The following is a 16,818-nucleotide window of genomic DNA, read 5'->3' as shown; positions in this document are numbered from 1 at the left end:
TCATTAAAAAAAAAAGGACCTATATGATGAAATCTAAAAATAAGGGGTTATTATATAATACGGTTTTAAAAAATCTGATTTACTTTTTGCAAGTAATAGGGAGTTAAGTAATAGTAACCCATTAAAAATGTAAAAAAGGAAGGGTCAATACAGTAGGATGAAATGGGTTTCTTTGGATTTGAAGAGAAGACCAAATTGGCAAAGCCATTGATGGATATTTTGACTGGGACCGTTTAAGCGTCAGCTTGCAGTAGCACGCGAGTTTCTTCATTCAACACCCCACTTGGTTCTGCAGCTGCATGGAGAGAGTGACAGGATTCCCAATCTATGTTACAAGCAATAAAATCTGCGTATAAATTATTTTGCTCCATCCGCATTCTAAGTAAAATATTTACTTTATTATTATTTTTCTTTAAATGTCGATGATCGAATCGAATTGGTAAATATTCTAATTTTGAGAATGTTTCTTTAATTTTCTTTAAGATTATTACTTTTTCTTTCCTTTTTTCTTTTAATAAGAGATCTTAATTCATGAATTTGGTCGCTTAACATTTTGTATTTTATATTGAACTTGTATATGGGAATCCGAAAGAGGGAAAAGTCAGAAGGATCTAAGAAAGGGCTTGCTGGCTTTATGTTCTCTGATTTCTTATATGAGGCTGCCTGGTTTTAAGTCATCATGATGCAAGCACGTTTTTGCTTTATTAGCTCCAATTTCCATCCCACCAACCCCAAAAAGAAACCAAAAGAAGATGGGTTCAAAAATTTATCGATGACACTTGAATAGTACTGATGTTTCTAAGTATATTTGGAGATAATTGTTTCTGACGGGTTAATTAGGCTTTGGTTGCTCTCCTACTCTTACCTTTTTTTTTTTTTATTAACCAAAACCTTCACCCTAGAGTTCCTCCATAAAATACTAGATTTGGATTCTAAATGATGTGGTCAAGGAGTGACATCAAAATCCTAAGATAGTGCTAGCTACTTGATTTAAATAATGCTAGCAATTTTGATGCTATAAGAGGAAGAGAGGATTTGATCTCAACAGTACTCCGGCCATAACGGAGGTGGGGGCAGGGAAGGGATATAACTCAGCGGCAGAGTGTCACCTTTAGTTAGAGCTATGTTTGCAACTGCAGGATTCAGCTTGACTCTGGGAACATCGACTCTTACGTGCATGGGAACTAATCTTTCATCTGTCACCCTCTCTACATAAATTTGACATTAGTGTTTCAATCCACAACAATTGTGATCTAATTAGGCCACAATTCATCAATTCCAACTACGTTTTAAATTAAGGTCATGTTTAGTATTGAGATTAAGTACTTTTAATTTAAGTTGCAACTGTTAAGAAAAAAATCATAAGTATGTATTAAAAGTTAATCAAGTGTACATAATTAATGTGAATACAAAAATATTAAAGATATTATAAATTTTTCATCATAAAAGTGATGGATCAAAAGCTAAGAATATTCATTTATCTTGAAATATATATACCCCAATAAAATTCTCTCCAAATTCACTATACTCAAATAAATATTAAAATCTCAGTTAAGCATTGGAGTGTCTTCATAATTATAATGGTTTGTTTCAAAATAACAAGAGAAATTATATGTGCACCACCTCTGTTTTGCCATATGTATATTTAACCACCACAAAATTTCTATATGTTCTCTGCAACTCCTTTGTTTGTAAACTTGTATCAATCAACTACTTTGACACTAAGTGCCTGTTTGGTATGGCTTATTTAAGAGTCATAAGTGCTTATTTAATCTCATAAGCACTTTTTAAAATTTTTAATGGTGTTTGGTTTTTTTTTAGTAGAGTTTTTTTAGTTTAAATAAGTTAATTTACCTCTACTAGCAAAAGCCCAAAATTTGAGCTTTTGAGAGTAGAGATTAGAGAGATTTTCTAAAAAAATATATAATATCAAAAATATCCTTGACATATTTCATTAATTACATAATACCTTTTGTATAAAACCTACCTAACGAAAATTGTTGCCGTCATATAAACATATTGCTGCCGTCACTTCACTTTATCTCTTTTTTTTTTTTTTAAATAACCAGCACTTTAATTTTGCAATCCCTAATACATAACCAACACTTGAGAAAGCAATCATAGTCATAGCCAACGTTTTTTATGAGGAGGATGTCAAGTAATGTGACACTTCTTATGTTCCGATAACATTTCAGTTATATTATCGATTATTATTTTAATTTGGATAATATTATTTGTTTAGGAGAATATATCAATTATGAAATTTTTAATTTTGAAAATTAAAGAAATGATTGAACTGATTTTTTCTTATTAATTGATAGCTTGGATGCATTTTGTTACATGTTATATAATTATGAATACATATCATTTTTGGTAATTTAATTACACAAAAGCACTTTTAGTTTTACACAACCAAACAGTTTAATGTTCAAAAATGCTTTTCTAATTAACAACCAAACACCCAATGACTTTTTGTCCAAAAGCTCTATCGGTATAAGCTCTACTGCTATAAGCTCTATTTAATAAGCTGTACCAAACGGAGCCTAAGTGTCTATTTAGTACAACTTATCTAATGGCCATAACTGCTTTATTTAATCTCATAAGCTTTTATCATAATTTTTGTTGTTGTTTGATTTTTTTTTTAATAGAGCTTTTGAAACTTAAATAAGTTATTTTGCCTCTACTAGCAAAAACTTATATTTTGGGCTTTTAGGAGTAGAGGTTGATTTTTTTTTAAATATTAAAACATTTAAAATACTTTCTACTTATTTGGCAATCTTCTTTTATTCTTTTCATAACATAATTTTAAAAAACTTACCTATTCAAGTAATTTTATGAATTTTTAATAAAAGCGTATTGACAACCAAACAACTAAAATTTTTAAATAAAAACTCTATTTGTAAAAGCTTTACTAATAAAAATTCTACTTAAATTAAGTTCTACTTGAAAAGTTGTAGCAAACGGAACCTAAGAATTTAAATAAAATGATTATTTTACTCCTAAATGAATTAAAAGATCATTTTATCTCACAAAATTTTTAAAAATAAAAAACTATAATTATAAGAGTACCTCTTAATTTAATAAAACAAATAAATCTCAAAATCCAAGATGTTAATTTTCATAATTATATTTTTTAAATTATAATTTTTTTATTCAAAGTTGGTTTAGACAATTATTATTTTGGTGATTAATTTAAACAATAGAAATCATTTGATAATTGTGATTGTAAAAAAAATAAAAAAGTGTTTGAGATGAGTATTACACATTTTTTAGGTCAAACAAATTTAAAAAAAACAATAATATTTTATCAATTAGTTAAATGACACTCACACACGCAATTTTTTAATAATATTTTATCAACAGATATATGGTAATTAAATTTTTTTAAAATTTTATAGGATAAAATGATCTTTAATTCATTTAGGGGTAAAATAGTTATTTTATTTAAATTCGTAGTGTCAAAGTGGTTATTGATACAAGTTTAAAAATAAAGATGGTGCAAAAAAATGTCAAAATTATATAATTGTTAGATGTACATATGACAAAATAAAGGTGGTGTAGAGATAATTTCCCAAATAACAAACATGTACAAAAGGGAGAAGTTTTCTATTTTAAATGATACCACCTAAAGAAAAACACACCTTCACATCTATATAATTTTCTCTTGGGTAAATATTCGTTTAGTCTCTATATTTTGAGTTCAATGTCCATTTAGTTTGTAGAATTTTTTTTAAAAAAAACTCAAGGTGCCTCCATTGCCAAATATGTTATACTTGTGCCTAGAGATGGCCAATGGGCCGGGCGGCACGTGGCACGGCACAGGCACGGCACGTCACTAGCACGTTTCGGTGGGGCACGAGGCACGGCACAACACGCACGTGGGCTGTGTCGGGCTTAGAATTTTAGGCACGCGGGCCTTAATAGCACGGCACGATTAGAGATGGGCCAAAGCACGGCACGCAAAAAAACATGTAATAAGCACGGTTCATTTGTGGGCTAGCACACGGCCTGTGGAGCATCAATAGGACATGGGCCAAAATATATTTAAGTAAATTTTTTTTAATAAAAAGTAAATATAAATATTATGAAATTAAAGTAAAATATCTTGAAATTAAATGTTTTAATATATTTTTTAGCATAGACTTTTAAAAATTAATTTAAATCATTAAATCTTAGTTTAAATAAATATTCTAATTTTTTTATGTTTATAATTTATTAAATGAATAAGTAAATATCATGATTTTAATAAATAAAATTATAAATATCATAATTTTATTTATGATATTTATTAAATGAATAATGTTATTTATGATATTTAATTTTATTTATGATATTTATTTAATTAATTATTTATGTTTATAATTTATTAAATGAATAAGTAAATAACTAAATATCATGATGTTAATAAATAAAATTATAAATATCATAAATTTATAAATGATAAATAAAAAATAAAATATTTTACAACATTAATAATAAAATATTTTTTATATGAAATATTTTTCATATTAATAGTAAATCATAACTTAGTTAATATTTAATAGAGATATGTTTAATTTGTGAATGAAATACTTTTCATATTTATTATTATTATTATTGGTGGGCTTAAAAAAACACGTCATGCACGTGGGTTTGAATAAAACACGTTAGGCACGTGGACTTGAATAAAGCAAGTCAGGCATGCGAGCTTTTTTAGGCACGCTAAAAAATAAAAAGTTGGTGGGTTTTTTTTTTTTGCACAGCCCACGGCACGACACGAGCGGGCTCGTGCCGTGGGCCGTGCTAGGCTCAACTAAAAAAAAGGTGGGCATGGCACAGCCCACCAAATTGGTGGGCCGACAGTTGATGCCGACACGGCCCATTGGCCATAGTTACTCATGGCATTACTTTTCTTTTCTTTTCTTTTACAGTAATAACTTGGCAATAATATTCTTGGGGATATTAATGAAAAAAATGATAATTTATTAAATTAACCTTAAAAATAACATAAATATTTACATAAATATTTTTATTACTATTTTACTTTTAGAATTAATTAGGTGTTTATAAAATAATTATTTGTAAGATTGTTGTAAGAATATTAAATATTACTTTAAGTTGGCATATATTAATTTATTTAAAAATAATTATTAGTAAAATCATTACACAGCACAAAAGATACTAATTCTTTCACATTGATATTTGTTAGTTAATTTGTTTATTAATTTTTTTATAGATAAATTAAATAACGTCAAGAATATTGTTGTAAGAGTATTATTATAAAAAAAAATTAAAAGGATAAGATTATATTTTATTTAATCATAAAAATATTTTAAAATATTTTTTAAATATATGAATTAAACATATATTTAAATTAAAATATAAAAACTAGACCAGAAAATTTTTTTTTTCGTATCAAACACCACTTATATATTGGCGAAGTTGGGCAGCTGCTTGCAGCTAGAAAGCACATACATCAAGTAAAGGCGACAAACAGTTGAAAGGGATGAAACTGCAACAGTCAGTCCCACTAAAATCCAGCAGCTACCCACTCAACGAGAAACCATCAACTAGAGCAAAACCAAAATCTATTATTACATATTTACATGTGCAGTTTCCACCACTGTCTGTAGCAGCAGGCAACCGAAAGATCCAAGCCGTTGGCTTGGGACACGCGTTCAAATCTCATATACTAGTGCGGGTCACGTGAATGCCCACCCATGGTTTTATGTCACCTTTGCCTCATTAAACCGGTGGTTTCTAGCTCTGATGCCGTATATTATTATATTTGCCCGTTTCACTGATATTTGGAAAAGGAAAAAGATTGATGTGAAAAATAAAAACGTTATTGATTTTTTTTTATTAATTTTATAGCATCGTGAAGCACATGAACAGATAAGGCCACTATATATATATATAATAAATATATTTTACCCCTGATCTATAAAATTAAAATTTAATCCTTTAAATTAAAAAATATAAAATTAATTTTATACAAAGAAATAATACCTTTTATCAATTGATTATTTTATGTATCTAAAAGAATTAATTGATAAATTGTAAATATTACACCATAATGAAATTCTTTAAATATTCATTATACTGAAGTTCCTAAAATAATATTGTGACATCAACAATTTATTAATGAAATTAAATGTTTGGTGGTAAAATAATAAAAATTAAAACATTAAGTAGAAAAAAGTAATTGTCAAAACATTTTAGTAGTTAAGTGATATATTAAAAAAACATTATATGATAAAATAATAATACCTTATATATATCTATTCAACATATTTCAGATCAAATATATTTCAGATCAATCAATCACGTTCCTCTCAAAAAAAAAAAGAAAAAAAAAGGAATCAATCGCATTTTGGAGTTAATTGGCAACTAAATAAGGGCAAAGTTTATGTTACAAACAATGTAACAAACAATCAATAAATATACGTCATTGATTTTGATATTTCTTAAATCCAATGGATAAAAACAATTTTAACGTAAAACCAAATACAGGTGTGATAGTAATTTATAGAAAATTTTATTTTTAATCACATATTTACTTAGTTTTTCAAATAAGTCCTTATTGATTTTGTATAACTAAATGATTTTGTTGTCCATCTCTTCTACTTCTATTTTTAAAGCTTTATAAAGTTTTTACCATATTTTTATAAAGATTTAAATGATTATCATATTCATAAAGATTTACAAATTTTGAATGTATTTTTCACCTGCATTTATAATTTTGTGTCTCTCTTGTGACATAAACTAGATTTTTCTTCTAACATACACGCGTGTGTGCACACACACACATATGCAATCTATTTTCCCATCCTAAATACATACCATCAAGTTGTCACAAAAATTTAAATTTAGTATCATGAATTATAAGAGATATTATATGTGATAAATATGTTATGAATCTAATGAATTATTAGAAAGATGATACAACGAATAAATTACCCGAACCTCTAATAATTTCACAAAACATAAAAATGAATAAGTTACCACCTTCTAGCTATAGGCAAAAAGAATTTTTCTATGGAAGATTTCAATCTTTTGATCTGATCAATATTTTAGATATGGAGAAATAATCAATTAAATTGAATGTCACTATATTTATTAAATAAATTAGAAAATCCAAATTTATTTATATATAGTATAGAAAGTGTAAAAAAAATATTAGAAATTAATAATTTGAATGAAGAAAATATAAAATAAATTAAAAAGTTAAGAGATCAACTGAGTAAAGAATTTAATAAAGTTAAATAATTAATAAAAGACTTCAATATTGAAGATCATGATATATTAAAGTAAGAGATCATTAATATAATGAATAAAATCTCAATAGATATCATATTAAATAAGTTAGAAATTTAATTAAATAAAATAAAAAATTTATTGAGTAATTTGGTATTAAATTTACTACAACTATAAATGAAAAACTTCAAAAAAAAATTGAGCTATTGGTTGTACTGTTGACTAGCTGCAGCCTGGGGTTTAAAGAAAAACCTTAAAACTCATTAACTTTTTCAGTAATTATTATTTTTTCTAAGGATCTAAAAATTTATGGCTGTAATATACAGCTACTGTAACATAAGCTTTGCCCTAAATAAGACCAGTCAAAATGTACAGTTAATTAATGAGATTGTGGTGAATTTCTGATTGTTAATGCTCAAATTGTCGGTCTCTCAGCGCCAACTACTTTTGCGTAATTAGAGAAAATAAGTAAAAGTCGAACGAATTCATGATTTCTGTAATAAATGAAGATTGTGTGCGCCTGTGCGGTACTTGAAAATAAGGTGAAAAATTCACTGCTAACAGCTACTTTACCCGTGTCCTTACGTCTAATAAACGAGAGTTGCAACAAATTCAATGGATTTTTTCTTTCTTAATGTTTTAGAAATATTATAAAGAGTAAAATGCATCGATTTCTTTTTGCTCCTACTAATTTATCTATGAAAACGAAATCTACTGGCACTGAAAATTGAAAAACCAGGGGCATACGGGGGACAGAGCCCATGAATCAACCGACAAATTAACAGAAACCCAGGTGAAAAGTGAAAACAACCGACTCCTGACCTCAGTATTCTTACAAAACCATCAACTGTCCCTACACGTAGGGCTCTTTCTTTCTCGCCAACCCACCCCACCAACTTCCCTATAAAATGTCAAACCAAATCTCACTGTCTCCTCATTCTAAGCTTCAATTGATCAACTAATATAACACAGCCTCGTCAATTTCCTCAGCTCATTATTAACATATTCTCCATTTTAACTTTCTCAAACAATGGCAAAGAATGTAGCTCAGTCTCCTCTTGAAAGGACCAGCTTGGCTTCACTTGACCATAAACTGGCTATGGCTAAGCGTTGCTCTCATGGTATTTTATTTTTATTTCATTTTTTAAAGGTTCAGCATTCGCTTTTTGATGTTTTCTTTGGCAACTGGGTTTTTTCATCAAGGCTATCATGAGCTGAACATGTTAAGTTTCTTGATGCCATAGTGATTAGAATATCCTAATTATTTGAAAAAGATTTTAGCATATGATAGTCTCCATGCTCAAAAAAAGGATTTTCTTTCTTTGGAATACAAAGATTGCATGGCCCCTTTAATGGTGGTGGACCAGTGGACCATGATTCATCATGGGTTCCGGCGCTCTTTTCTTTTTACCCTGAATACTTTAATATCAAAATAGAGTTTTTTTCTTTTTCTTTTTCTTTGTTTTTTATAAGCATTTTGAATAACTGACTGACAAGAATGATAAGATGATTTTTGTTTAATTATTTCTTTTGATTAATGAACAGAGGGTGTAATTGCGGGAGCTAAGGCAGCTGTTGTTGCTACGGTTGCTACTGCCATTCCAACGGTAACTCTTTCATCTGTTGGTTTTATCATTAAGTTCCAGCATTTCTTGCTTATTTTTTCCCTTAACCATGCAGCTCGCGAGTGTGAGGATGCTTCCTTGGGCTAGAGCCAACCTCAATCACACTGCTCAAGCTCTTATTATCTCAACAGGTTGTCATCTTCATTGTTATTATTGATACCATCATACAGTTTATTTGTGATTTGTGTTTGTTACTGAAACTTGTTGATCCAATATTTGCAGTGGCTGGAGCGGCATATTTCATTGTGGCTGACAAGACTGTTCTGGCCACAGCACGAAAAAACTCCTTCCAGCAAGCCTCTAACATGGAAGCATAGGTTTTGAATTGCTAATTAAATGATTATATGATTCGCTTATGTTGTACTGCGTTATCATCATATTCCAATAACCAACTTAGGATGTATATCCGTTATCTACGTATAAATAAAAGATGGGTTTCCATTCCAAGAGCAAGTGAGTATCTTTTTTATTATTTTTTTAATTTTTTTCCCCCTAGAGATCAACTTAAGACAGTGAGTAATGAACACAGAGCAAGTATATATTATACAATTCAAGTGACAAGAGTTTCACCAATAGTCGTTGCATGAACAATTACCATCTTTGAAATGGTGAAAACGATTTCTATCTCTAGCAATAATTTCCCTGTTGAAGATCTTTGAAATTAGCTTGGTGGCTGAATGACAATTGCCACAAACACGAAGGTTCTTCACGATTCTAATTGTTGTTCCCGGTTTTGTACTAATCAAACCATAGGCAATTGCCAATTTCTCACTGTGATGACTCAAAGCCCCTTCTTTCCACTCTTCATCCATGTCGTAAAGCACCTCAGATGTATCGGGCACAAACCCAGATTTCTCTAAAAGTGCATCTATTTCATCCAACATTTCGTATATGTGTTTGCTCTGGGGATGTACTTTGTCGCCAACGAGAAACTCATGGACAACACTACCCACTTCTATGGAGCTACAGCCAGGAACTTTCTTCATTCCCTTGTCATTTAGCCTGGTTCTTATTGTGGCTACATCATCCCATCTACCAGCTCCTGCGTACATGTTTGATAGTAGCACATAAGCTCCTGGGTTTTCTGGCTCCAATTCAAGGAGGTGCTTGGCTACAGATTCACCCAGCTCTAAACGCCCATGGACTCGACAGGCACCTAAGAGAGATGTCCAAATTGCTGCATCTGGCTTCATTTCCATAGTCTTGAGTAAAGCCTCTGCTTCATCAAACAATCCAGCACGGCCTAAAAGATCCACCATGCATCCATAGTGTTGCAGTTTTGGTGAAATTTTGTAATCTTGGATCATTGCGTTAAAATATTGGCGTCCAATATCAAGCAAACCAGCATGGTTACAAGCAGATAAGACACCAACAAATGTGATATCATCCGGCTGGAGTCCTTCACCGATCATTCTTGAGAAAAGGCTGAGAGCCTTATCTGCTTTCCCATGCATGGCTAACCCAGATATCATCGCATTCCAAGAAGCCAAGGTTTTATAACCCATACCATCAAAAACTTGTTCTGCTGCCTTTATATTTCCACATTTAGCATACATGTCTATAAGACTCGTCCAGAGTGAGACATTGTTTAGTTTCTGATGGTTCTTGTCTATATAAGCATGGATCCATTTTCCCAGATCAAGAGCACCTAAATAAGCACAAGCCGGAAGAACACTTAAAAATGTAACATCATTAGGCTCTATATTTGATTGCAGCATTTGCCGAAATAGCATTAAGGCTTCTTTATAGTCACTCGTATGAGTGTAACCACCAATCATAACATTCCATGAAATAACATCCCTTTTCTCGATACTCTCAAACAAGTCACGAGCCTTGACCAAACCACCACACTTTGAGTACATATCAATTAGTGCATTAGTAACATGAAGATTACTACCAAGTCCATGTCCTTCAATCAAAGAACAAACCCAGTTGCCCAGTTCAAGAGAACCCATATGAGCACAAGCCGAAAGGACAGTAACCACTGTACTCTCGTTAGGCACAAAGTTTTCTTCTCGAATCTTTTGAAAGATTGCCAATGCCTCTTCATATCGACCACTTTGAGCATAGCCAGCAATCATAGCATTCCAAGAAACCACATCTCTGACGGGCATTTCATCAAACAGCTGCCTAGCATCATCCAAATAACCCCTTGAAGCATAACCAGTGATCAAAGCCGTATATGAAACAGCATCGCGAAGACTACTCTTATTGAAAACTAATCTAGCACTTTCCAACTCACCATTTTGTGCATACATGTTAATAAGTGAAGTATGCACAAATGGATCAGACTCAAGCCCTAGCTTCAAAACATGGGCATGTATCTGTTTCCCTTCACTTATAGCCGAAATTTTTGCACAAGATTTCAAGATAAAAGGAAATGTATAAGTATTAGGCACAAACCCAGATAAAATCATGCGAACATAGAACTTTATAGCTACAACAGGCGATGAGCTCAATGAATGTCCCCGGATTATATTATTCCAAATCACTTGATTGGGTTCTCGAATTGTTTCAAAAACTAAAAGGGCATAAGAAAGATCTCCAAAAGGAGAAACAGCGCAAATCTCGATGAGCTTGCTTAGCGCGAACTGGGTATTGTGGAGACCGGTTTTGATGATCTGGGAATGGACTTGTTTGATATTTTGCATGTTCGTGCATTTAGAGAGGAGAGCCAGAGACGGTTGGTTTTGGAGGAGCTTGTATGGAGGGTCTGAAGACGGAGGGAAATGGAGAATGGAAGGTGAAAGAGTAAGTGAAGATGGAGGCAGCGCCATAGTCGTTCCAAGGCGATACAAGATTGATGAAGCGAAGGATAAGGATATGGAGAATTTTGAAATATAGTTGGCTGGCAGTTAATGCTTTGCATCACCCGCCAAAAATATCTGCCGAGGGATTACTAATTAATTTAACATGTTTTGCAACGGTTAATTGATTGGTGCCATCAAACCTATCGAACCCATTAGCCTTGACCGATATGATTGCCTGATTGGTTGGAACTTGGAAATGTGACAGTTTTGAACAATTTTGAAAAGTCAATGCTGCTAATCGTCCTGTATGTTCCTGCATTTCGGAGGGAAAATAGGACAGATTTTTAACGGATAAATATTAGCAATTAACAAAAGTATTTGTAAAACATTCAATTGAAGCAATAAAATGTTGGGCGTTTTGTTATAATTCTCTAGAGAGAAATTCTTGGGCCATTCTGTTTACCCTGCTTAAAGAAAATCTTGATGATTTAAAAGTTAAGATGCAACGAAGAAAACCTGGAGGAGTTGTTCTAATGTCCTATGTTGGAATGACTAATGCAAGGTGTCTTTTTTGGTTTATTAGAAGGCTCAAAACAATAGAAATTATGAAGGGACAAAAAAAAAATCTTAGGGCTCTTGCTGCATACTCGTCCATTTGTTGGATCTTTGTCATACAAGTATTTATTTTTACGTAATTAGTTGAAAGGTATGCGCTAATAAGAATATAACTAAATAGGTTGCGTATATTAGGAGCACCTGAGATTTTATCATATTATGTAAATATCACCTGAAAGCAAACCAAACTTTAATTTTTTTCTGTTACAAGTCGTAAAGGAGTTACAAGCTACCAGTCTAAACTATTTTGTGTTATAGATAAATGTTTTAAAGATTATTATCTTAGTATTTAGATATTTGCAAATAAATGAAATAAATTTTATTGTAGAATGAACCGGAATCAAAGTTCTAGCGTGAATGACACTGTCGGTTGATTCAGTAGGTGTGGAACGACTTGTTGGTTATGAGCTTTAACTGAGCGTATAACATCCAGTTCATGTCATACAAATGAAGCTAGTTAAGCATGTGTGTATCACATGCCTTATGACCATAAGAAGCTCAAAATGACAGGGATCGTTTCACTCACTTATATTTTTCACATGTCATGCACTGATGGAAGCTGTTGGTGACGGTTAAAAAGGCCGGGAAAATTTTGGGTTTTTTCCAGCAAACCCAGAACTCAAGCTGGCCTTTTATCCAAATTTTGAGATCATTCTAGAGCTATATATAAGGTTTTAGAGGTTGCGATTCATTTTAATTGGTTCCTTCTAACATTCTCATTAAGTTTGTAATCTGATCTGAGTCAATAAAGAAGCCATTGCTCTATTTCTCGAAAGGACGTAATCCACCATAGCTGAACCTTTATACCTTGTCTATTTAGTTTTCTTACTGTTCTTCGCTGACAATTTGTTTCGTTTGTGTTTTTGATTTGGTTTGTTAATCATTCTTCGTATAAAGATCAGTGAGTGGAGTGTAATTTTAGGGGATTAGATTAAAGAAATCTAATCTTACTTCAACAAATTGGTAACAGAGCTCACATATCTGATTCTTGTATTAAGAATGGTAACACAGAAGCTGGGCGTGGAGAAATTCATTGGGGAAAATGATTTTCATCTTTGGAGACTTGAGATAAGGGCATTATTAGTTCATCAGGGAATTAAAAAAGTCATCAGGGATGCACAAAGCTCAAAGAAAATCAACAAGATCAAACATAAGAATATGCAAGATGCCATGGACAAAGCACACAGCACCATAATCGTAAGTCTTGGTCAGGGCTGGCTTTAGAGTCACAGGGGCCTTAGGCGAAATTTGTTTATGAGGCCTTTATTTATTTTAAAATTTCAATATTCAAAGATATATAAAAAGGATCAAAATTTATTTCATCTTTTATTCTTGAATTTCAACAATAATTAAAAAATGATAAAAAATTTTAAAAATAGAACCTAAAAAATAGTCAAGAAGATATATTTTTGTATTCCATTAAAACCGTTAAAAACAAACAAACAAATAAATAAAGACAATATTATTTTCAAATAGAATATTTAGAATGATAGAATATAAAAATTTGAAATGATAAATTGATGTTCAAAAATAAAAACGGACTTTATATTTTAAGAAACTAATTATTTTAAATTAACCAATGAATATAATAATTTTCTTTGTAGATAAAAGAACAATAAATTTTTTTCATTTACTAATTCTTGAGATTATAAGGTTTTTAATAAAAATTAAAAGAAATACTAAAAGTCAAGATTTTAACATTGCATAATTAAAAAGGTAAATAATTTTTTGGAAATATTAATAATGCATGAACTAATGGTTAAATCATATTATTAATTATATTTCTTTAAAATTAATGTTCCCAAATATAGATTTTTTTTATCAAAAATATTTCTTAATTGTAGGATAATTAAGAATAGATAGATATTTAATAAACTTTTTGATTTTTTAAAATGCATATTAAAATTTTTTATTAATTTAAGAATTATTAAAGAAATACTAAAAATATGAGGCCTTCTTAAAATATGAGGCCTTAGGCAACTGCCTTGTTCGTCTATACCTAAAGCCACCCCTGGTCTTAGTGATGGAGTACTCAAAGAGGTGGGAGATCTGACTACAGCTGCAGGTTTTTGGAAGAAATTTGAGGACTTATACACAAAAAAATCTCTCACTGAGAGATTGAGTACAAAAAAAAAAAAAAAGGACTCTACACCCTCCAAATTGAAAAAGGCAGTTCATTATTTGTTCATGTTAATGCCTTCAATAAGATCATTTTAGATCTTGAAGACATAAACATGAAGGTAGAGATAAGGATAAAACAATTATCATGTTATCCTCATTGTCATCCTCTCATGAGCACTTTGTTAACACTTTACTATATGGAAGATTGTTGTTTCACTCACTTATATTTTTCATATGTCATGAACATGATGAAATCTGTTGATGACGGTTAAAAAAGGCGGGAAAGCTAGCCTTTTATCCAAATCATGAGATCATTCTAGAGTTATATATAAGGTTTTAGAGGCTGTGATTTGTTTTAATTGGTTCCTTGTAACATTCTTATTAAGCTTGTAATCTTATATGAGTCAATAAAGAAGCCATTGCTATATTTCTTGAGAGGACGTGGGCCACTATAATTAAACCTTTAAAACCTATCTATTTACTTTTCTTACTCTTATTTTCTGACAATTTATTTCGTTTATATTTATGATAAGGATGGCTAAATGCAGGTCCGAGTTTGGGTTTGGCCTTTCCAGTTCCAGACCTGAATGACAATTTATCTTACTGCACCCAAATAAAAACTCAGATTTTTAAACTTTAGGTCCATCTGAGTTTAATAAAAAAAAAATTGGGTATCTAAATTGCGGGTTTTGAACCTGGATAGTTGGCTGAAGGCCGGAGCGATAAAGTCTTCATGTAAGACACTTTTAGCTCTTTCAAATTTATAGAAACAGTAAAAAGCAGAGCAAATTCATGGGATCTCAATTAAATTTGTTTGCTTCAAGAATAAATTTTATAATTATATTGATGTTCTGTGTTAAAATGTTGCATTTGGCTATTCACAACAGCAAAACTTTAGTTACCAAAAATTAAACAGAAGCAAAAAAGAAAAGCAGAAAAGGTGAAAAAAAAATTACTTTGATTGATTAAGTGGTAGCCAAAGTGGCAATGGGTGGTTAAGTCTAATGAGAAATGAGAGGTCCAGCGAGACAGTATTAGTAGCTACCACCAAAGTTTGATCTTTGGCGAGAGGTGAGATCAAATTTGACGGCGTCATAGATACTCTTGATGATGATGAACGATGAAATGATGATGATTTAAACTGATGATGTATTGATGAAAATGAAATCATGAAATATTGAATTGATGTTGAGGATGAGGAAGATAGAGAGGTGGTAGCTGGTGTAAGGCTTTATAAAGAAAATAGAGGTAACGGCTCTGTAAGGCTTTAGAGTTTACTTTGCTTTTTCCCCCCTCCCCTAACTTTTTGCTTTTATATTTATATTTAATAATAATTAATTAATTAATTATAAATCACTATAATTCGGGTTAAGGTTTCAAAAATTTGGGTTGAGCCAAACCTAGAATCAAACCTAGATACGTCCGGATTTTAAAAAATGAATCCGAATATGCATTATTAATGCATCTAGTAAGGGTTAAATCCGACCCGAATAATCTAAATTTGTCCAGGTTCGGACCGTGTCTAGAAAAATATGTCATCCCTAGTTTCTGATTTGGTTTGTTAATCATTCTTGATATAAAGATCAGTGTGTGGAGTGTAATCTTGGGGGATTAGAATAAAAAAATATAATCTTAGTTCAACAAATATATTACATCCTTATTGGACACACTGATATTATTCACTTAACACTATTGGGAAAACACATGATATACACGATGTAGGAGGAATAGATTTTGAAAATACAAATCACAAATTAGGACTTTACAGAAATTATTGTGACAAAATAATAACATAAAATAAGACAAAAGAATAGAGTGTAAACCAAGGCTTGTATGATACCATAGTTTCTTTAAAATAAATTCGCCTCCTACTCTGGGTGCTTTAAGATTCAAACGACATCTATTTTCTAGCATATAATGGTAATAGATACCTCTAGTGCAACACCAAGTATTCTATAACGAACTTCCATTATGTCTGAACTATATCAAAATAGATGATAAATGAGGAATTAAAGATTATCATCTTCTATTCTTTCATATATTATTTCTTTTTGGACATTTAATATGTCTCTTTCTCTCCTTGTCAATTCCTTGAAATGAAGAAAAATGTCAATTTATAGAATTCAATGAGGGACATTTTCTTCCATAAATTTGAATATTATAAATTCTGTAGCTAACGCATTTAATTTCTTATCAAATGCACTTGTAATCACTGCTTTTAATTTCTAATTAAAGGTGTAAGTACTGCTTATTAAACATTTTATTTAATCTTGAATTTAATTCAAAGTATAACCATAATCTCATTAACTACACATTAAATTCTAGATTTAATTCATACTAAAATCCAAGTTTAATTGACCGTTACAATTTGAGAATAAATTCTGAATTTAATTAGTAATTATAAATAATAAACTTTGAAAATGATTACATAATTAGTTTAACTAGCTGCTTACATCTCTATAACTCTTACT

At 30.8% G+C, this 16,818-nt stretch overlaps 2 protein-coding genes across 2 annotated transcripts; one reads left to right on the top strand and one right to left on the bottom strand.

Moving 5' to 3' along the window:
• The first annotated feature begins 8,166 nt into the window (after nt 1-8,166).
• LOC18055692 (early nodulin-93) lies at nt 8,167-9,310 on the top strand. The gene is made up of 4 exons (XM_006450920.2): nt 8,167-8,357; nt 8,782-8,843; nt 8,917-8,992; nt 9,084-9,310. The coding sequence occupies exons 1-4, from the start codon at nt 8,267-8,269 to the stop codon at nt 9,176-9,178; spliced, it is 324 nt and encodes a 107-aa protein (XP_006450983.1). The 5' UTR covers nt 8,167-8,266; the 3' UTR covers nt 9,179-9,310.
• A 68-nt stretch (nt 9,311-9,378) lies between these two features.
• On the bottom strand, nt 9,379-11,797 carry LOC18055691 (pentatricopeptide repeat-containing protein At1g08070, chloroplastic). Its single transcript, XM_006450919.2, has one exon. The coding sequence runs from the start codon at nt 11,636-11,638 to the stop codon at nt 9,428-9,430; it is 2,211 nt and encodes a 736-aa protein (XP_006450982.1). The 5' UTR covers nt 11,639-11,797; the 3' UTR covers nt 9,379-9,427.
• Between the last annotated feature and the right edge of the window lie 5,021 nt (nt 11,798-16,818).

The sequence above is a fragment of the Citrus clementina genome, unplaced genomic scaffold (assembly GCF_000493195.1).
Source record: "Citrus clementina cultivar Clemenules unplaced genomic scaffold, Citrus_clementina_v1.0 scaffold_1, whole genome shotgun sequence".
Taxonomy (NCBI): Eukaryota; Viridiplantae; Streptophyta; class Magnoliopsida; order Sapindales; family Rutaceae; genus Citrus; species Citrus x clementina.
Note: the sequence above shows the minus strand (reverse complement) of the source record. Positions and strands in the feature narration are given on the sequence as shown.

What these genes read in the sequence shown, in the direction of transcription:
- LOC18055692 (XM_006450920.2), top strand. Translation starts at nt 8,267, where the DNA reads ATGGCAAAGAATGTAGCTCAGTCTCCTCTTGAAAGGACCAGCTTGGCT. An exon ending in GGCTAAGCGTTGCTCTCATG is followed by an intron (nt 8,358 to 8,781) that starts GTATTTTATTTT and finishes ATTAATGAACAG; the next exon opens with AGGGTGTAATTGCGGGAGCT. An exon ending in AGCTCTTATTATCTCAACAG is followed by an intron (nt 8,993 to 9,083) that starts GTTGTCATCTTC and finishes CAATATTTGCAG; the next exon opens with TGGCTGGAGCGGCATATTTC.
- LOC18055691 (XM_006450919.2), bottom strand. Translation starts at nt 11,638, where the DNA reads ATGGCGCTGCCTCCATCTTCACTTACTCTTTCACCTTCCATTCTCCAT.